General features: G+C 41.6%; 1 protein-coding gene across 2 annotated transcripts in view; it reads left to right on the top strand.

Moving 5' to 3' along the window:
* Nucleotides 1–22,292, top strand: part of DNAH9 (dynein axonemal heavy chain 9) — a 113,580-nt gene that overhangs the window by 55,060 nt on the left and 36,228 nt on the right. For both annotated transcript variants that reach the window (XM_074889192.1, XM_074889193.1), the window contains 3 exons: nucleotides 10,651–10,844; nucleotides 14,998–15,146; nucleotides 18,675–18,802. In XM_074889192.1, coding sequence (XP_074745293.1) covers nucleotides 10,651–10,844; nucleotides 14,998–15,146; nucleotides 18,675–18,802 — 471 coding nt within the window. The remainder of the gene's footprint in view (nucleotides 1–10,650; nucleotides 10,845–14,997; nucleotides 15,147–18,674; nucleotides 18,803–22,292) is intronic.

Here is a 22,292-nt window from a genome sequence, read left to right as displayed (position 1 = left end):
GAATATTCTCTGATTTGATGCACTGTGGTCCTTCCAACCCTATGTGAAACCCAGTCTGATTGTTGAGCTGTTCTTCAGTTATCCACAGGGCTAGGACAGACAGATCATGTTATGGTTCTGCTCTGAGCATGGATATAGAAATGACATCACTGGGTTTTGGGTTATGGTTGTTGGGTCTGTCAGACTGTGTCTAGACTAACAAGTTAAATGGGCCAGCAGTTACTTTCTGTCCCTGGCAGCACTTGAATCCATATAGTGAAACTCCCCTCACCTCTCAAACCAGAGAGACCTCATATATTGTTTACTGTGGGCAGTCCTTGAAGTGTCCTACCCCCTGGGCTACGTCCAGGTATTTTCTGAGACCAGGTGTATTCACCAAAGTCAAATGTAAGCCAGCAAGATACTAGCAAACTGGCTGATGGTGAGCTTGTGCCTGGACCTCTTCTGTAGCCACAGATTCAGGAGCAGATCAACAGGCAAGAAAAAAGTGTATGTCTTCTCCTCACTGTATAGCTATGTTGGGGTCTGAGATAGGCAGATAGAAACTCCTTCTCCCCACAGACTGAGACAGCCTGACTCTGGAACAGCTTTATAGATGCATGAGCATGGTTTTAGTCCTGAGCTAATACAATCTGCCCATCAGTAGGGTTTATTAGCTTAGTCAAAGCCTCACACAAGACATAATTACACATCTTCTGTTCAGTGCCCAGTGCCAAAAGACCATGCTTGTGTTTCTTAGGGGTTCAGCAGAGCAGTCTGTATTTGCCTAGGAAAGATCATATGAACATACCCAGAGTCAAGCTGGGCTCTTCTTGAGCTTCACCACTACTAATAAAGTGAGTGATCATGCCCTTACAGTCTTCATTTTCATGGTTGTGTTGGCCAAAACCAGCCATTTTTAGAAGATGAAAGTGGTTCTCAGGTCACTGAGACTAGCTGGAGTTTGGGTGAATGGATTTCCTTGTGACCCCAGTGATCTCTATGATCACTATGAAATTCTCCCATGCTCCAGCTCCCTCCATGCCATGCCCTTTCTGGGAGCCGTGCCCATGTTGCCTGATGGCCTTGCGCCTCCTGCAGAACTGCAGTCCCTGATTAACCGTGCGTGCTCACCATGGCAGCCTGTTCCCACAGGCTGGATGCAGGCAGCTCTGGATCTCCTTTGCACAGATACACATTTCCCAAGTCTGATTTTCTTTGTGATATTTTCTGCAGCGCCTCTTCATTGCTGAATGCAGATGTGTCCCATAGGATAAGTGAAGCTAGTTAATATACAGCAAGAATACACCTGGCCAGCTTGGATTACTTCTTCATCCCAATCATTTCCCTCATCTTTTTCTGAAGAGGAAGAATTTTCATTATGTAGATATGAAAACGCTACTGAAAGGGCATTGTTTAATAAATGTGATGTTGAATAATGAGCTCTAAATACTGAATTCAGCTTTCGAGGAGGAGAACAGCAGTAGACAAAGTAGTATATTAACTCCATATTTATAATTTTGCAGAATGCAGATGATAAGATTGCATGTGTGGCTTATGAGATAAAATACCAAATCATATATTTTACATTTAAGAAAACTGGATTTTTTTGACAAAAGAACAGAAATCTCTCTTCCAACTTTCACTTTTTGTACTTTCTAGATACTGAAGTTTTTCATTCTTGTCAAAGATTCATTGTGACACAATCTGCTGCCTATATTGTGCTCTTTGTGCATAAGCAAGGTCTTTTGATCAGTCTGGTCAGATATGAAAGGCTTGCAGCTCACAGCTTTCCATGTACATTCAGAATTATTATTATGCCAGAAAATCATAGTCTTAATTAAATATCTTCCATTAAGTCAGTTCTTCAGATGTACAGTCTTTTAGTGCACCTTTGATAGAAAACATTGATTATAACACTTCGATGTGCATTTATCTGCTCTCATTTAGAAGTTTCCTAAGGACATTCATCTGTCCTCACCAGCACTCAAGTCTCAGAGAAATGTTCCCAATGTCTCACAGAAATACTACCTGAGAACGTTTTACCTTTTTTATTCCTTTTATTTTTTAACCTGCTGGCTAGCGATCTGATGTTTATCTGAGATACAGCAGAGATTTTGATCACATCAAATATTTTAACACGTACTTTGTTGGTTTGATTGCAGAGTGGAAATTGAGTTTTTCTGAATGCATTTACAGCAGTGTCAGCCTCTGTCCTTCACTCTCAATCCACTTATGACACAAAGCCTCCTGTCAGCTGGTCATTTTGAATGTAAAAGTTCTTTCACCCTCTAAATGGAAGGAAAGGGAAGTAATTGCTAGACATTCTATATCTTCTGAAGTCCTATTGCTTTGCTTTAATAATAGAAAAAAAATCAGTTGCGATGCACTCCTGAACAGATGCCAGTGGACCACGGAGCCAGGAGTGACTGCACAGAGGTCCGATGGCTGAGCTCTGCTAGCAACTAAGGGCGTGCAATCAGTCATCCCATTTTGGACATGCTATGCTGTACATATGCTATGTAAGATGTTTTTGGAGAAGCAATGAAGGCCAACGGCTTGGATTTGGCTTCTCTTTATTAATTCTTCCTTTTAAGCCCAGATCTGCCATAAAGGACCTGTTGGAACTCCTTATTTCTGTAATGTGGTAGAGCTCATAAACGTTTCCTTTGTATGGCAGTGTTGGTTCACATGAACAGCTGTGAAGACTGAAGATTAAGTGCTCAGCTAAATTTTGACTGGGAACAGTCTCTGGAACCCTGATGGTGACATGAAGGCTCTACCTGTGTTGAGGCACCTGAGATGGCCTTTTGTGGAGGCACTCATGGTCTGTGTATCATCCCCACCCTGTGATCACAGTGCATTAGTGGGCCACAGTATTGCCAGGACCTGAATAGAAGCATGAATAGGAGCAATGAATATAGTCTGACAGAGACATGGGGACATGCTTTTCACTTCAATCAGAGTTAGCCAAGCCTCTGCTGGAGTCTGGTTTGATCTTTGAGTAATGCATTTTAAGAAGGATACAAACCTTCTGGAGACAAGATAGAGGAGAGCAGTGAGAAGTGCCAGACACTTGCAAATGTGACTGTGAGAAGAGAGAGAGAAGAGGAAGGGTTCTGTCTGAAAGCCTCAAGATTGAGGAGACAGGAGGGTACGATCTTCAAAAAGTGTCCTCCAAAGGGGAGAAAACAGTCTGTTTTCTGTATCAGTAAAGGACAGAGCAAGGTGCATCTCAAAGTACTACAAGAAAGATTCACACCAGATGTTTGGAAAATCCTTGTGACAGAGGATAGTGAAGGGCTGGCACAGAATGTTTGCAGTTTCTGTTACTGAGTTTGTACGACCTGGTCATGTGAACATGTAGGAGGATTGTCAGAGGCGAGTGCCCCAGGTCTCAGAGAAGAACCTTTGCAGCTTATTTGGTCTTCTAGTCTGGTTGCCTGTTCTTAAGGCCAGTTCTGCTACAGTGCCACCATGAAACCTTGGATGAGACCATTGCTGTAAAAAGAGCTGTGAGAAGCCTCATCAAGGGATGAGTCCATACATATATGTATATATGTATATTTATGTATATCAGGACCCAGAACCATGGACCTTGAGAGCATTCCAGCAGGTGACATCCTGGAACACATGCTTCAGCTGAGCTCTTCCAGTCCATGAGACATATTTTCTCTTTAAGTTTTGCTGTGCATTGGCCCATAGTGATGGCCCATCTGTGATTTATAACAGCCAAATCCAGGGAACTATTCAGAAATACACAAGTACCACATTTCAGCTGTCATCAGGGACCCATGGCCAGCTTCTGGTTCTGGCTGTGTGTCCCTGATTTGCTGGAGAGCATCAAAGAGTGAAGAGGAAAAATGGAGAGTGTGGCTTGGCAGAACAGCTTGACTTTGCAAGGCCCATTCTCAAAACCTCTTGAACAACCTTTGCAGAAAGTGCAGGAAAAATGTCAATATGAACCTAACTGAAACATCTCAGGCATTATAAAAATTTGGTGGGTGGTTATAAGAAACTAGAATACAAAGATTACGACTAAATCTCATTTCTGTGGTTGAGCTTCCCTATCCAGTGGAGCTGTCTGTAAGCATGTACTAGTAGGAAGGACTTAAGTGCTGAAGCCATTGCTTTCTAATTTATGATGCAGGTTTCACCGGGAATTTTCCAAGAAGAGGTAGTGAGATCCAACCCATCACTCCTCAGATCACTTCTGTCATCCAACCACAAGGTGCCTGCATTTTGTGATGCTCTAGGAAGGATGCTACAGATAAACAGAAGGATGTTTTTGTATAGTGACATGTCATGGCACTACATACTTTTTAACCCCAGTATAATTTAGACATAGGGAAAAAGCAGGGAGGAGTTTGAATGAAGACAGGGGCATACAACACAATGAGCTTGTCAGACAGCTTTTATGAAAGAAAGAAAGAGGATTAAAATAACATTTTTGTGTCAAAAGATGATTGAAGTTTGGCAAACCCATTGTATCTTTATTTTTACCTTCAGAAGAGATTTTTCTTATGAGCTGAATAATTCAGGTAGTGCAGCTAAACAGAAAATAACACCTTCACTGAATGAATAATACAAACTAAAACCTAGTATGGGAAAGAGGGTAAATAACCCATCATTTTCTACATTAATCCTTCTAGTTAACTAGTATTCAAATGGAGTAATTCAGCTGCCTATACGTCTACTTCCTGAATGATCCAATCTATCAATTCAAGCCAGATGCAGGTTTGACTTTACCATTCTTCCAGGATCTGTCTTTCTCCAACTGTGGGGATGCTGGTTTTCCTAATAACATTTGGGCCACCTGCAGAAATGGAGGAAAAAAATTATGAATATTTGCAGAAAACTATATAAGCAGAACTCGCAGTGGACAGGGACAGTGTAAGACCTTTAGAAGGTGTTTTGAAAATGCATGAGGTTGTTCCCAAGCATCAGGCATTCATACAGCTGCTCTGCTTTAACCCTGTTGCAAAACCTCAACACGAGCTGCTTCAAATGCTACAAGCTCATGTGCAGACAGAGAGCCTGGAAGCTGAGTTGTGGTGGGACTTTCCCACACCTCCCTGGGAACCTGTGTGAAGCACAGCTCCAAAACGCTCAGCCAAGCCATGGGGACAACTGCGCAGCTCAAATGCTTTGAATTACTGTAGTGTTTCTAGACTTCGAATCTAATCCTGGTGCTGATATTGAAAATACTTAGTTGAAGCTGGATAGCTTTGCTGCACACCTCACCTGACATCTGAAAATTATTCCTCTTCAACTATCATTAGCCTATGGGCTTGGTTTGCTAAAAGCCAGTCTTTCCCACGGTATGTGCACGTCACTGCTGGGGGCCACCCCTGCCCACTGAAACCCTTGCAGCTTCTACAAATGACAACGGTTTTTCAGAAGACAGTCTCAGGGTCAGTTGCACAACTGCTGAACAGGATGAACTTTTTATTTGTGGAGCCTGCTCTGCTTAAAATCTGTATAATGTATTTCATAAAAACACATCTCCTTAATTTTGCAAGTGAAATCGTGACTAATTGTTAGGATTATTAAAACTGTGAGAACATTAAATATAATTTCTTTCCCGTGTTGTCAAGTTGTGTAATTTTTAGAGAGACATTTGATGTTCAGTGTGTTCCTTATAGACCTCATTTTTTTAGGTAGAGGGATTTTATTATTTTTTTTTTTAAAAAGATATATAAGGAGCTATGACTGAAAGCATGAATCAGGTATAAACTGAAGACTCAAAAATAAGGATAGCTTTTAAAAAAACCCTCACATTTTTCTATTTTGATTTCATTATGTGTTTTTACAAACCAACCTCATGGCTGCAGTGGAACTTGGTAAATAAGTGTTAGAAGCTCACTCTGGCAGCATTGGTTTTACTTGAACTGTATTATTTTCCACACTATTTATGCCAGCACAGAGCATGGTAATGAGGTGCTGTTTTGACTTCCCTTGCCCCAGAGCTGTTCTCAAGTCAGATGACTTTGGGGCAGGGCATTTTAAATTATGGAAATAGTTTAAAATACAAAGCAATCTTTTTTAAAAAGAATAGTTTTCTTTAGAGCCAAGGGGAAGAAAAGGTGGAGATAATATATTTTTTAGATTTTATAAAAACTTATGAAGCGATGCCTAAACTTGAGGCCAGTTTTGACCAGAGGGTGTCCTTAGAATAGCTGCCTTTAGTGATAAGAGCAAGTGTTTTCTCTAATAAATTTACAAAAGCTTATTGTAGTGTATCTGGCACTAGGAGATAAATTGTGTGCAGTAACAATGACACCAGACCTTTGAAGTTGTTCTTTTCACTAAAGACTCAGCTCATCCTCTGGAGGCAGCAAGCAGTGAGGGGAAACCGAGTGTATCATCTCCTCATTGTGCCCATCTGCCTGGGACTTCTCTCTGTCCCCCTGAGACAATATCTCTTTGCAAAGATCCCCTTTCCCTTCTGGCCCGTCGTTGACTCTCTGAAGGGCCGTGTGTTAAGGACACCTTGTAAGCACACCAGCAGTTGCTCTGCAATGACAACTAGAATTTCTTTCTCAAAGCCAGTGGCTGATACACGTTGTATTTCCTACAGCTGTGGGGGGAAAGAGAGTACTTTGCATTGGTGAATGTGTGAAATTCACAGATCTGCTGACATATCAGCTCCAGTTTAAAGCTGGTTCTGACTTAGACAAGAAACTGTCAAAGAAAACCAAAGTGCTAAAGCAAGTTGTCTGTGATTCAGTGAATGAAAAATCATTTTCCCTGAGAAAACAATGATCCTTGCCTTTACATGGTGTGAAGAGACCTGTTTTGCTGGAAGAGTCTCATTTTGAGATATAAACTCAAGACCCTCCTGTTTCCAGGCATCAGAAATGCTTATAGTGTGGGTTGCAAAGACAGGAACTGGAATGCTCTAGCCCTTTTGATCATATTTTACTTTGATCAATGTTTTTTGTCTCTTGATTTCCATGACAACTCTAATTGACAAATATATTCTTCATTATGCTGGCAAAAATAGCCACACTACACAGGTTGATATGTAGTACCCATCTGTTGTCCCAATGTACCGTTCCTGCTTTTAATCCTGCTGCTTGGAAACAGTGATATATTGCTGTTGGTCTGTTTATTTGAAAATTTCACAGCAGAGGTATTGAAAAGCAATTAATATTCACAGAAAGATTACTGATTGATATAGCTTTCACTGCACTGGCTTTTAAATAGCAGCATCTCTTATTAATACCATCACTCCTAATAAATGCAATTAAAATTGTTGACTAATGAAAATTTTAGTGTTAATTTATATAATGCAGACTTTATACTTGCAATTAGAGCTTTCTTGATTCTGCAACATGTTGTTCAGGGAGAGAGAGAGACTATCATCTCTGATTACGTGTCTGTCATTTAGCAAGAAGAAAGCAGATTTTCAGTCTCCTTTGTTAACATCAACCGAGAGGCTTGAAGCAGCAGCAGCCAAAGTTCTGAAGTGGTATTTTAAGTAAGTCATTTTGAAAGTCAGCAGTGTTAAGATGTTTTATATAAGCATTTGCATGGATGAATCTACTGAGTTCAACATGTGCTTTTGTATTGTGTTTCAGCTATGAGAGGTGCATCAAATATATTTATTGCTGCAAGGACAAGGTTTGAGCAGATCAGAATATACAGCATTGTTCCTGTGAATTTGAGTTTCTCATGTTCTGTGTTCTGGTTTCTAGTTTTCCATAGAAGTGGGATATGGCATTGAATTTGGAGCAAGTACTTCTGTCACTGACATTTCTCCATGTTAGTGCTAATCCACACATGGAAACAACATCTGTTGAATCACTACTTTGCTGTCACTCTTTGTGAAATTCTTGGGATTCTTGGGAGTTTGGCATGGAAATAGTCAGTGCCACATTGATTCAGTCCATGCTGTAGCTCTCAAGTGGTATTGCAAGCAGTCTGCTCTTATCTGTGCCTTTTGTGGAGGTACTGATGAAATTGTGACTTCAAGCAAGGCTTGATTTGTTGCAGAAGCATTTCATAGAATCATAGAATCATAAAATCATTCAGGTTGGAAAAGACCCTTGGGATCATTGAGTCCAACCATCAGCCCTACTCTACAAAGTTCTCCCCTACACCACATCCCCAACATCTCATCCAAACGACCCTTAAACACACCCAGGAATGGTGACTCCACCCCCTCCCTGGGCAGCCTATTCCACTCTCTGACCACTCTTTCTGGGAAACATTTTTTCCTAACGTCCAGTCTGAACCTCCCCTGTTGCAGTTTAAAGCCATTATAGTAATATCTGCAAGTACTTCTTTGCTTACAGATCTAATTCTGGCCCTAGAGCACATGACAAGTGAGGAAAGGTGGAGGGATTTCTCCAGCTGTGAGATGACAGAGCCAAACTCTCCTTGTTATTGGCAGTGAATGTAATAAGGGTCAACTGCGATGAATTGCAGGTAGGGAGGTTCAGATTGAACATATTTTAAAAAAAAATCTCTTTACCATAAGGATAACACAGGTCTACAACAGGGCACCCAGAGAGGCTGGGAGAGCTTCATTTTAGAGGTCAGCATTTTGGTAGACAAAGCTATGGCTGACCTGAAGCACGAGGTTGGACTAGTCACATCCAGAGGTTTCTTCCAACCATTGCTTCTGTGATGCTGTGAGTGTACATTCAACCAATGTCCTAGGTCAGTGGCACCCACTGGGAACATGTTTACAATCTCTTTCTCTCTGTCATCTACAGGAATTCTCACTACTAAAAATGTGAACTCATTTGTTGTGAGGCCCTTTTTTCTGATGCCTTCCTTCCCTTTGTTAGCTTTCTGTGTTGAAGTATGGTTTCTAACTAAATTCAGTCTATTAGAAAGACCAAAGTTTTACATTGCTCTTGTCTTCTCATTGGGAAACCTTTCTGGAGGGAGAGTGTGGCTTTTAGAGCAGAGTGGCCTTCAGTGTCTTCTGCCTCATTTGCAACAGCATCGTATCCAAGGCAATCTCTCAGCACTTCTGTCAGGGCATTTGCATGACTTTCAAAGCCCTTTGACAAGTGCGTATTTTTTCAGTTATCTGAACAAGGTGTGACACCAGCATTTTTCAAGTAGCTTTCTCAGTTTCTTTCCATAGTGGAGCTGTATAGGATGTGAGCTGAAACATTAATGGTGTGGAACACCCCTGCCCGTCAAGAAACTTCTGCTTCGCTCTGAGTGTGTCCTTCTGTTTCTATAGAAAATAGCTCATTCAGTGTCTTTTATACTTCACTTGTCTTTTCCACTTCACATTCAACTGCTTACAGCTTCAGATTATGCAAAACACTCTGAAGATGTTTGTTTCAGTGAGAATTTTACTTGAAATCTAGAAGAACCTTACAAGCTGTGCAATACGTTTTGCCACTACTTGTATGAAAGATAATTTGGATTCTTCACTTCTCTGCATAACTTCTGTAGTTCCCACTTTCTAGTTACAAAATCTAGCTACATTTTCATTGTAATTATCGTCTATTTAATGCCATACTCAGCTGTTCTTTGGGGCATTCTTCAGCTACCTGTTTTTGCTACAGACTTATAGCACCAAGAAGTTAATTGTGTGCATTTGGCAAGTATAAACGTGAGTGATTTGATATTTACAATGGCACAGAATGGTATGCATGCTTGTACAAAGAAAGCACCCACCCATCTACAGTTTGCACTATGTTTATTTGGGTTTGTGGTCACCATGACTGCATGGTGAAGTCTCAGTGTTGTGGTTTCACAGAGAGTGTGCACTAGATTAAGCAGATAGCGAGGTATGTGCATAGGGGAACAGGGAGAGAAGAATAACTGCATGTGTATAAAGATGAAGATAACGAATACTACAACTGTGAAATCCCTTAAAAAAAACAGTTTTCATGAGCATGGCATGCCTGAGTCTCTGTTTAGCTTTGGATACTGAGCACCCTGGATACAAAAGCACATTTTTCCATCAGTTGTTATGATTTTTGATGCACAATTCTCTTTGTGTCTGTTGAAGCAGTAAGAAGACTGTTTGCAGACTTGCAGCTCATGGGAATGCAAGCAGCATGCTCTCCTGTCAGACATGGGCTCAAAATTTCCAGCTCCCATCCAAATCAGTCATTTCTGGGATAACTGACAGTAGCAAGCGCTTGTCACCTGAGACTTTTCAGTTCTGGTTTCTAGATTTCTTCTCATTCTGGGTTATCGAGAACTGTATTGTGGATGATGCCAAATTCTTTCATCCTTTCCTGTATTGTTTCTTCCAGACTCCCATTCTCAGCAACTGTGCTGCAGGGGAGAAGGCCTGGATGCCATGTTTGGCTTCACTGGCTGGGGAAGGGCATTGCAGTGATGTGGGTGAGAGCATCAGGGAAGGCTGTGATAGGTACAGCATGATTTTAGAGCTGATGTTCTGAGACACATTTCATTTCAGAAGACATTCCATGAGTATGAAACTGTCCTCAGTCATACTTACTTGGAAATGGGCCATGTTGATCCCTGTTCCTGTGACAATGTGCTGGCAACAGACTTGGGGAAAGGAGAATGGACAAAGTCTGATCCTGGTGGGTTTCTGGATGTGGTTCCCAGGCTCCAGCTATGACCCATCTGGTGGAGCAAAACATGAGCAGTCAGTAGTGCTAGAAAATCTGTTCAGAGGCATGTAGGATTGTTCTTCTGAAGACCTTCCTTGAATTTTTCTAGGCTCTCTCATCCATGGAGGAATTTAGAAACCTGGATCGGGACATTGAGGGGTCTGCAAAACGGTGGAAGAAATTTGTTGAATCTGAGTGTCCTGAAAAAGAGAAGTTCCCTCAGGAATGGAAGAACAAGTCAGCTCTGCAGCGCCTGTGCATAATGAGAGCCATCCGACCTGATCGCATGACCTACGCTGTCAGGTAGGGATACTTCTTTATTACGTCTGTAGTGTTTTTGCTTAGCTCTGTGTTTTCTAGGGAACAGGAGTAATTCAGGAATATGTTTATATTTATTTATTATAGAATGTGAGTTCTGCAAAATGGTTTCCTGTAAAGCAGTCTGCTGAATGAGTCATCTCTGAACTCTGCAAGAGAGTCAACACATTTAATTTAACTGGAATTTCTTGCTTAGGGAGATATAACCCCAATATCACCAATAGTGATGAAGCAATATAACTAACACTGGGTGAGGAGCAGACATGCCATGTCAGAAATGAGCATCATCATACAGGTGTTACACATCTGCTAGAGTCTTTTAATGATCAATACAACTTCTAGAGTTCATTAAGGTTGACTTTAGTTACTAGATCCTTTATGGCTGTTCCCTACGCACAAGAATAAAGTGTAGAAGTAAAGGAAAGTCTTAAAGAGGTGGGTTTTTTGTAAAATGCAAAATTTATCTGATGTTAGTTCTGAAAGTGGTAGTTGTAAATTATGTACTGAAGTTAACTAGGCGAGTCTAAACTTTGTGAAGGTATGCAAAAGCAATATGCTTCTTCCAGGAGAAACTAAAGGTCTTTCACTCCATTAGGACTTGTTTTCTTCCTTCTCTGTCCTAGTAGTCTATGATTTGACATTTCTGGAATGTCTCTCATGCTACTGCCTCTCAAATAGTTTATATTGCTCCACCATCTGGCATGTGCGTGTATACGGGTGCATGTAGCAGATTGTGTTACTCAGTGTATGAACTAGTTTTCTGTTTGTGCTTTAAAATTCACAGAAAAATGCAGGCAAAACTGAGTGAAGTCTCCCTATGGTCCATGTTATTATGTTTTATTAAATTAAATACTATAGTTTATCATAATCATACCATTCTAAACCATCTTCTTTTTAATTTCTTACTGTTTTAGGGCTAGATTCTCCATGTGTTCTCTCAGCTGAAAACATTGTTTTCCCTGTTATTGTTTAGTTTGAGTAAAATAAGTTCTTGTCTTTCTGAACTTTTAAGCTTGTATTTCATTTAAGCAAGTTTAATTCCTTTCTTTCAATCAAAATGGTGGTACTCACATAGCTCAAAATTAACTAGAACATAACTTTTCAACACCTTTCATATTTCTCTTGTATGAAAAGGGAAGGGAATCCAAGTTGAAAAGCTTGGCTGGGTGTTTTTAGGGTCTGGCATGTCAAAATTTTCCATTTGCACAAGAGTAAATGGGGTTTTTTTGGTTGTTTTTCTTATCTAGAGGTAGGTTAGAATGTAGACATGTATGAACAGTAACATTTCACAGCGCCTTCCCCAAGACTTTATAGATATTTGTGACTAAAATTCTTGAAATATGGGATAGTCAGACACTAGGCACAAAAGGCTTAAGAATAGGTTTCGTTTAGGGAAATCTCATACCCCAAAAGCAAATGTGAAATTACTAGTGGTAACAATGACAGTCAAATTGTGTTCAACTTCCTGGTTCCTCCTTGATAGTACCATACTCCTCAAACATTTCTTCAGCTATCAGTCTGGCTAAGACAGATACTGTTCCCTTAGTGAAGAAATTTGCTTTTCCTAAGAGATCCACCTGTCTGGAAATTATATGAGTCAGTTCATCTGTCTTTCTTGTGTCAGTCAGTGAAGTCTAGTGCTCTGATGTAGGAGGAAAAATAGTCTTTTGATTGAGCTTAATTCAGTCGGCATTCCTGATAGCCACCACACAGAAGGCTAATGGTCATCTGATGTCTTGTTTTCCTAAGCACTGTCAAAGTTTTGTTGTGTCTGTGACCCTTCAGAAAGTAGGGGATCTACAGAAAGTAGAGCACTGGGGAGCTGCATACTCTGACCATGAGGACTTCAACCTCAACAACTCTACTTTAGCTAGTAGTGTTTCAAGATCATGTGCATGTTAATAAATTCATCAAGTTTTAGATACATGCAATCTTGTTGGATCCTACAGGTTGTTTGCAGTTCTCAACTTGCAGATGTCTTCCTTCTGTATATCAGTTAAATCTGCTAATATTAAATACCGTACTGATGATCAATGGACATCATGACCAGTGCTAACCTTCTTGTCTCTCTGAGAATCTTGATAAGTACTTGAGTGCATTTTAGGAGTCAAGGAGTAACTCGGTAGCCTAAACACAGGTGAGTAGGGGAATTTTAGATGCCCTAGAATATCCCTACCACATTTCCAGCTGCTGTTCAGAAAGGTGCAAGACCCTTTATGTCCCGTGTCATATGTGCCAGCTCAGTGAAGATGGTCTAGGAAGCTCTTTGGCATCTAAAATGATCCACCCTTGTACTGGATTCTTGCATTTCCCTGTCTTGGAAGTTAGGTTTTTCAGCCACTCTTCAACAGATCCATGGGGATATTTGCACAGGCTGTTTTATTCCCTAGGCCTAAGAAGCCATCAGGAGAAACCACCACACCCTGACTCACTCCTTAGAGCTTAGGTGGGGGCAATGCTTTGTTGTCCATCACCAAGAACCATAATTTCCTCAGGAGGGATTTTCCAGTGTAAATGCTTATTTCATCCTTCGATCTTATGGAAGAACATCAGCAAGGAGCTTCTTGCAACACCTTGTGTACCCATGCTTCCACATCCACAATGAGGTCAGGTCAGTCCAGCAACTACTAGCAAGGTATAACTTGGTCATGCTGAAGTCCTTCCAAAAGCGTTGGTACTTCTACCTTGAGGGATAGATCTTGGAAACAATGCAGAAAAACTAAGGACTCTGGTAGCTGGCACAATCCCACCCATGTTTATGACACTTATATGGACTCTCAAGATGAAGGATCTTAGGCAGATGCGACTTCACATAATCTAGAAAAACTGTAAACCAGCCACTTGTCTTGCACTTTTTGCTTTTTGTTCTGACACCATTTTTCAAATCCTACTCCTTAATACTGCGACCCACCCCTATGAATACCTTGTTTTAAAGACACCAAGTGCAGGCACTCTTCCAGTCCTGTCTCCGAGGGCAAGCCTTCCTTTCCTGCACGTGTGGTCCATTTCTAAGTCTCCAAGTCACATTAATTGTGTTTCTGAATCTCCAAGGCATCATTTCACAGAGCTGAGACTTGATGTAAAACAAGAATATTGTGACCTTGTGTCTGAAGGACTGAAGCTTTCCAGCAGCTCTTTAGCACATCTTGACCCAGAACAGAAAAATCTACTTGAAAGAGGTACCAAACAAAGTAGAAGCTTTTTCTGTTGCAATCCCTTGGGAATTTCTAATCCAATTGGCTTTCACTAGTCCTTGAAGGAGACTCTCAACTCTCTTAGGAAAGAATTTGACTGCCTTATTCTGGTATCATCTACCAGGTGAAAACTGGCCAATGCTTTTCTTCCCTGTGGTACTGAGGTTTTCAAAAGGCCTGAATCATGCATCTATGCTAGAAGAGTAACTGCTCATTCCTGGAGTTATAACATTCCTACCTTTGAATCAATGTTCGCTCTATCCTTTTTTTCTAAAGCAGTGATTTTGGAAGCTCACCCTGCGGAAATTTAGCCTGGATGTTCTCCATGCGCTGTATTGTATTCAGGCAGCTGCTGTGGAGCTGAATTTTTTCCTGTTCATTCAGTTGTATTTTTCCTTGTGACTCTTATGCAGAGGCTAAGCTACACGTGCTAGATATTCTTAGAGCTCTTCCCTTTTATCTTTCCAGAACAAAGTAATTTTGTAAATCATCTTGACTTTTTGTGACTTTTGGTGATAAATCTAAAGGAATGCTGTTTCCTCTCAAAGGCTGTATGGATTACAAAGTACATGGCAGTTTTCTCTACATTAACTTATGTCTTTTCTCCTGAGATACCTTTCTCAGAATCAAGCAGTACTTGTACTGAACTTATGAATACAGCATTGGGCTGGTAGGTCACACTGTTTTTCCTTTCTCACTTCCTTTTGTTTGTCAGATATTCGTACACCATGCGTCATTTCACCTGTGTAAAAAGTGCTACAGAGTGATAACTCCAGAAGCCCATCCTGTAGATCCCCTTTAAAATTATTTCATGCACATTTTTTTTCATTTAGTTTCCAATTCATTTGAATCAACAAGATCAAAACTAATTAACTGATTATTTGCAGGGGAATCTGTCTTTTCTGAACAATAGTAGACTGGCAAAACTTTTTTCTTTCTGGCAGAGATTTTATAGAAGAAAAGCTTGGCAGTAAATATGTCGTGGGGAGATCCCTGGATTTTGCAACAACCTTTGAGGAATCAGGACCTTCAACCCCAATTTTTTTTATCCTGTCCCCAGGAGTCGACCCACTGAAGGATGTGGAGAAACAAGGTAAATAAATCATGTCTCTAGGCATAATTATCTTGGCATGACATTCTTGTTCTGTGTTTTTTTTTTCTTCTTCATCTCTTTGTAGATAATGGAGTAATCTGTTAAAAATAGATACTTGTGAGAAGATGTGATTGCCTTTTTTTTTTTTTCTTTTTTTCTTAGAGGTTTTTTGATTTTCATCTAAAGTTTAAATTAAACTTGTCTCTTTCCCGCATTGCCTGGATTCCCGATGTGGTTCATACTGCAATGATTTCTGAGTTGGTCTTGTACACAACCTATAATTTATGTCAGAGATATCTAATATGCTGTCAGATAGCTTGCTGTTTGCCAAGAAATATTGGACCAGATGATCCTTGAGGTCTCTCCCAACCTGGTGCTCTATGATTCTATGATACCTAAAAATAAGCAACAGCTCTCTTATAACGGTCTGCTGGTTAGTGGCAGAGTTTCCAGTTTTTAATCTATTCCTTCCTGAGTTGAATTTGGTGTGGATGGTCAGATGTAGTGCTGTCGGCTGGCTTCAAAGCCGAAGGGGCTTCTTTAAGGTGCCTTCTTTGAGAAGGCAGTGATTTCCGTTGTGCACCAACTGCTGTAGTCGGTGCCTGTACTCTAAAAGCTGCCAATGTGCAGAATTTGCTCTGGGTCTCAGATCCACTGTGGAAGAACTACCATTTTCAGCCTGAACATGGCAATTACAATAGGTCTGGAAATGGGATCACTTCTGACTGTTGAACAGAGGTAACTGCAGTCAATTCTTTCAAGACTGTTACAGGAGAGGGGTTCCATCTCTGGAGCAGAGGGGTCAGATGCCTTTTGGTACTGCTTTAGGGCTGCTTCACATTGCCATTCTGCTCATCAGATGTCTTTTCTCCTTCTCCATCAATGTGCTCTATGTATTTCCAAGACCATGATTTGTGGTCAAGCCCCAACATTCCCAGCAGTATGGAGTGTAGTATATTTAAACTGTATGAATTACATATCAGACTACCATAGTAGAGATACTGGCTGGCTTTTACCAGGCAGGTCTAGTCTCCAGACTAAACATCAGCAGGCTGGCAGCCCCAGCAGAGAAATGGGTAACACTGAACTAATCCATCATCTAGGCGAGTGGTGAAAAAACGCTGACCCGTGGATTTCTTTTTCTCTCTATGATGCATCTTCTGGGTCATCCCAAAATAATATTTGAGTTAGTCTTTACCCCCATTCCCACAAGCAGCTTTCAGAGACGTTAAAGCCCAGTGCAGCCTGAGCCACAGACTAGATCACCGTTCTCAGTCATGGGGAGTTCCTGGGCTTTGCATTGTGTTTCATGCTCTCTCTGCCGTGATACCAGATCTCATTATTGGGAGTTGAAGGGGATCCTCCTGAGGAAGGTCCTGTCATGTGCCTGGCTTCCCTTTGGAGCCACGTCAGTGATCCTGTCTCTCACTGTGTTATTTTCTTGTATGGGAAATGAAGCACTAAAATCCAACCATGAATGGTTTAATTGGAATTGTAAAGACGAGTGTAGTTGAGCACCTGGCGTTAGTCAGCCAGAAAAGTTACAGCAAGTAAAAGTGAAAAAAATCTAATGAAATAAAACCATTGTTTCAGGGCAGCTGCACTAGCCTTAAAGCCTGCCTCGCTGGGGTCCGGATTGGATTCATTATTCAATATTTTCTCTGCCCTTCATTAGGTTTTATTAAAGTGCAAGTCTGGCTAGATAATTTTTGTGAATGGAAGATAGCTTCTTCCAGATGCTGCCCACTATGGAACCTTTCCTTGGCAACATGGGGAAGACCCTGCAGCAAACACTGTTGTTCTCAGAAAGCTTCCCCACCTCACTGGGGCAGCCTGACTGAACCGTCCTCTCTCCTCTCCAAGCCAGCAAGGAAGGAGGAAGGCTGGCATTGGCTTTGGTGAGGCAGCCAGAGCAGACTTGCTGTGTATTCCTCTGCAGTCCTGTTCCTATCTGTGAAGTGGAAATAACAACTGATATTAATTTTATTATTAATCACATGGTTTGGGGTAGCTCCCTGTCTTCTGTAAATTTGCTCCATCCCTTCTTGAGAGGGTGGGTCTTGAAGTCAGAGGAGGAGATTAAGAGCTCTCAAAGGTGGCAGCCACCAGAGATGGTGAAAAAGAGAACTGAAAACTCTCAAATATGAGGAGAGCTGTATCCCAGTGGATTGCTGTAGTAAGGCTAAGCAGAGAGCTCAAGCAACTGGAAGAGTCTGGATGTTTGTTTTACTTTGCCCATCTGTTTCCAGTCTTGTACCAAGAGATGAATCCTAAGTCTTGCAAGACAAATCTTTTCCTTGTTTTACTATAAAACTTGCCTGCTTTTAGCAAAAATCAGGAATTAAGGGTGCACCATCTACATGAAGGCAAATCTGCATGCAGAGATAAGTGTAGGCAATCCCAAGGGATCAGCATGTGGGGACATGTGTACTGACTCCCTGGCTAAGCTGAATGCATCCTACTATGATGCGTGGAGGCAGTGTGGTTGGTTGTCGGGCTGCTTCCTTCCAGCAGCACAAATCGGTGCTTATCTTCTGAGGAGCACACAGCAGAGATAGCTTGCTCCAGGCAGTTGCTTCTCCTGTGAGATGAGGAGCAAGTGGTGTCCTCCATCTTCGGGTGACAGACAGATTCTGAAAACTAAACAGGAGATCTTGAGCCATGATCACTTAAAGGATCTGAGGCACTGGGATGTTACAGAGAAATCAGGGGAGTCCAAAAGAGTAGCACAAACTAAATGAAGAAACACTAAATAGCTGCCATCCTTCTTCCAGAGCAAGATAGTAAATGACATGTGTTATGGGGTTCCCACCCTGCACTGTGCAGAGGAGGATGTAGAAGGGACTGTAGGAGGTGGCCTGCAGTGGCTCCTGGAGCACCTATTCCCATGGGCTCTGCTGCAGTCCACTGACTGGGGCCTTCCTACACGCATTGTGGTGCACCCAGAGGCAACTCCACACCTGCAAAGCCCATGATGATCCATGAGAAATCTGGAGGGCTGACTGATCTTTAGATCCAAGAAACCTGGGAGGCCTTGGTCAAGGCCACAAGAAGCTCACACAGATTTCATTTCAGCTGCCTTCTCAAAATTGAATGGGTTCCTAACCTTACTGCTGGTTCTAGCATGCGTTGCAGGGTGTATTTCCCCACTGAACGATGTCTTGTTCAAAGCCTATTTAATCAGCAGGAAATGATTTTAATTTCCTATCACTGTAAAATATGTTTTTACACAAGGTTGCAGGGGAATAATGTTCTTTAAACAAGAGGCACTTTGTAATAAAGTACCTTTGTGTTGATGCCGCTCTGTAATTGAAAGTAGTTTGGAAGAACTCACTGCTGTTTTCAGTGCTTTGGCAAGGAGTGTGTGAGAGACAAGATAACTATTATGAGAAGTGCGATAGCTCTTCTGTGAGGATTTTTGATAAGACTGAACTCTGCCTCGCTGCTGCTGTGCGAGCTCAGCTGTGCTGCGTGCTGTTTGCTGTTCCAGGTAAAAGTGCTGAACATTGCTCTTTTTTTTCCTTTTAGGGAAGAAGCTTGGTTATACATTTAACAACAGGAATTTCCACAATGTTTCCCTTGGACAAGGTCAAGAGGTGGTTGCTGAACAAGCTCTAGATCTGGCTGTGAAGGAGGGTCACTGGGTCATACTTCAGGTACATGTCTTTGGAAACATGCCTGCTGTTCTCCCAGGTTACTGATCACCTTGGCGAGGGCAGTCTGTCATTCTTATCTGGTGGAAAGTGGGACAAGATGTCATCTGTGTGTCCAAAGCAGCCACTGTCTAACTGTTTCTTGCTGCTATCTATTGCTTTTACTGGGCATTGTCGTTTGGCTTTTCTTGCTCTTTTGAGCCTTCTGTAGGGTGTGTGGCTGCAGATAGTCCTCTGAGGGAAGGTTGTGCTACACTTTCCTGTACTTTTATTTGCTTAATGAATAAAGAGCTTTGTTCTTAAGAGCAGTTAGACTAATTCTCTTACTACCACTCAAAACTTTTCGTGTATTTAAATGAGCATTGAGAACATGCACCTGCTGTATGAAAGGCAGAGGCTATCTGCAGTAGTGCCAATTCCTTTATGCATCCCAAAACAGGTAAATGTTTGAAGCTCTTATCACAACTTGGCAAAATGTTTCAGAGCCTTTTAGGGTGCAAAGGGAGCACTGAATTTGTCGAGTGCTCTCTGGAGCCACTTGTTCAGTGAGTGCTTGGGTTTGCTAATATGCAGTCAGTGATGGCAGCTCTCATTACAGGAACTCCTCTGATTTCCTTGATGTGGATTTTATAAATGTTTATTATCTTTGAATTGTTTGGATAAAATTAGATTAAGACAAAGCTTTGAGTCCTGATCTGACCCTACAAGCCTGATTTTGGATTTAAATTAAATACCATTAATATTTTGATCTTAATTTTTGCTTTTTTTTGCAAGCTCCCTCTAAGGTAGACAATGCTGAACTTTTCAAGAGGTTTTATTACAGATTACTGGAATACTGGCATCTGCCTTTGAGAAGGTCAAAGAGAAAATATGCAGCTTTTTGAGACTTATTCCTTTCAGTAATGCAAGGGTTCTTCTTTTCTGCAATGGTGATTAGATCCTGTAAAGGACCTGTTAGCAATGTCAGCCTCCATGTCTGTTGCTTCAGTGCTAGCAGATGAGTACTGTGGGCCTGAAGTATTTTTATTTCATCCATTCACATCTTCTCTGGTGGTCAGAGCAATCAGTAAAAGGTCTCAGCAGACACTGAAGGTTAAATCAGAAAATCTGCAGAAATTAGATTTATATGAAAGTTGATTTTGATGGTTGGGCTAACTGGTTTTCCAGCAACACCTGCCAAGTGCGACTATCTCTGGTGGCACAGAGCAGACCGGTTTCTTCCCCCATGAGCTTAGAGAGGAGCTTAATTCAGCTGGCTGCTGGTAGGTTTTGATGCAAACTGCATGGGGCAAACTCAGTGGTCAGAGCAGTGGCCTGGTGCCAGTGTTGGGTCTCCTCAGGGACAGTCAGTCATCTGGGATTTTCTCTGGTGTAGTCACAAAACTGATAAAATTTTGTACGTGTAAATATTCTAGCTCTGTGTTGTGCTTGGTTTGGAATAGAGTAACATATGCAAGCCTGATTCAACACAGAGATCAGAACTCTTTCTTCCTTCATTTTTACAGTCATAGACCTTCTGAGCAATCCAGGCAGAGGGCCCCATTAGGACCTGCAGTTATTCCTTGATGGCACTTTTCTCTTGGAACAGACTTGGAAACGTCCAGCAGGTGTTTGAGGCAGGCAGCACCATTTCTCTCCAGTTTCTGTGTTTGGTGTCTCAGTTAGGCACGTGGAGTGACAACAAAGCAATGGAACTTAATTGTCACCCAGATTGGCCAAGCTCCAGAACCTGCCTCTGTATCTCACTTCGTGTTCCCATCTCCTTCCAAGAGCTGAAGCTTCATGTAAAATGAGAAAGAGAGAAAGCAGCCTGAGGGGCTAGACATGTGTCCCCTGCATTGACAGACAAGACTCCCCTAGTCAAACAAAACTCTTTTATGGTCAGCAGACATCTACCTGAAATGAAATCACCCTCTAGACAAGCTATTTTTTACAAGGTTCAGCAAACCATTTTCACAAGGCTAAAACTCAGACCTCTCCAGATAGCGGTAAAATCAGTATCCAGACTCACCACAGCACGAGTCAGTGGATAAGAGTCCCACAAAGGATTCTCCTGTCCTTTCAGTCATAGGTGGATCATAGGAAATATTTGCCATATGGTAGCTTATTTGGCAAGATCTTTTCTGCAAGGCTTTTGATGACAAATACCTTGCAAACAGTTTCAGGAGTGTTTGTAGATCACTTGCACAGGCTCTAGAATGTCACAGACAACTCAGTTTACAAAAGTGTCCCAGGATTTGTGGATTGTTGCATTAATAATAAAAGAGAGGACAGAGCAGATCTCAAGAGGCAGTCAGGGTACTTTTACCCAGGTCAATCAAACTCATTGTTTGGAGGCTGTATCCCACCCACAGGACAGTTATACTCAGCCTTCCCATTTGCTTTTGAGCAGGCAAAAAAGCAACCATTAGCTTCACTTCTGTATTTTGCTATCCACTTAACAACTCCTCAGATCAAGTGGAGTAGAGCTCCCCTTCCATCCACTGAATTTTCTGTCTGATATGAACTCATACACGTGCTCTCCAAGACAAATCCTTCCTATGATCACCTAGGTGGCTTTTACGCTTATAGTTCATTACTGGTCCTTGACTGGAATCAGAAATAATGATAGTCAAGTATGCTGAGCAATAACGAGTTGGGGAATTAGGTTTGTGGGAATTGATTGTTAAGGGATATTGAAACAGTTGGGAAGTCCTTATCAGATTACAGAAGCAGGATCACTGTTGTGTTGGGAAGGGCTGCTGTCCTGGGACCAATTACTTCTCAATTGTATTGACCAGCCAGTGTTGCCTTCTGACATTATAGGAGGCAAACTAAACAAAACAGAATCTATGTCTCCCCTGGAAACTTGAAAGTTTTTAAACTCACTCTGAAAATGGAGATTTTCATGAATGACTAATTTTATAAGAGAGAACAACAAAAAGCCACCCAATTATTCATTGCCATGGAAAGAAAATCACTCTCCTGCTGCCTGACCAGTGCAGCTTCTTGCTCCTCTAGCATCAGTGTTGTACCTGTCCTGTAGCTTCAGCTTTGCTGAGCTCCTACTCCTTGCCATCACAGTACCCACACTTGTACTATTTGATGACAAAGATGATGAGGGAATGAAGTCCACAGATAACATTATTCTCTACAGATGGTCCAACTGTAAAATAGGAGCCCCCTATGGCAAAAGTGCAGTTGTCTGAAGGAGATCTTGGTACTTGAGGGCTGCAGGGACAAACACCAACACAAGCCCAGCAGCTGCTCTTTTCTAAGTTGTTGGCATTGAAGATGTGAGGCTGATCTTTGAGCTCCACAAAAATTTATTTAATGTCAGGTTCAGCCTCTGGGTCTCCTTAGAAACAGTTCATAGGTTTGGGGGGGTTTTAAGCCAGATTTTTCTGGCCGTAATAAGGGCACTTATTTGGATCTGATACTTTCACTTTAGGTGGGTGCACCATCTAACCACTTGGCATTGAACTTCCGATGTCATCTGTAAATGTAGCTTGAA

This window comes from Strix uralensis, chromosome 19 (genome assembly GCF_047716275.1).
Source record: "Strix uralensis isolate ZFMK-TIS-50842 chromosome 19, bStrUra1, whole genome shotgun sequence".
NCBI classification, from domain to species: domain Eukaryota; kingdom Metazoa; phylum Chordata; class Aves; order Strigiformes; family Strigidae; genus Strix; species Strix uralensis.
Note: the sequence above shows the minus strand (reverse complement) of the source record. Positions and strands in the feature narration are given on the sequence as shown.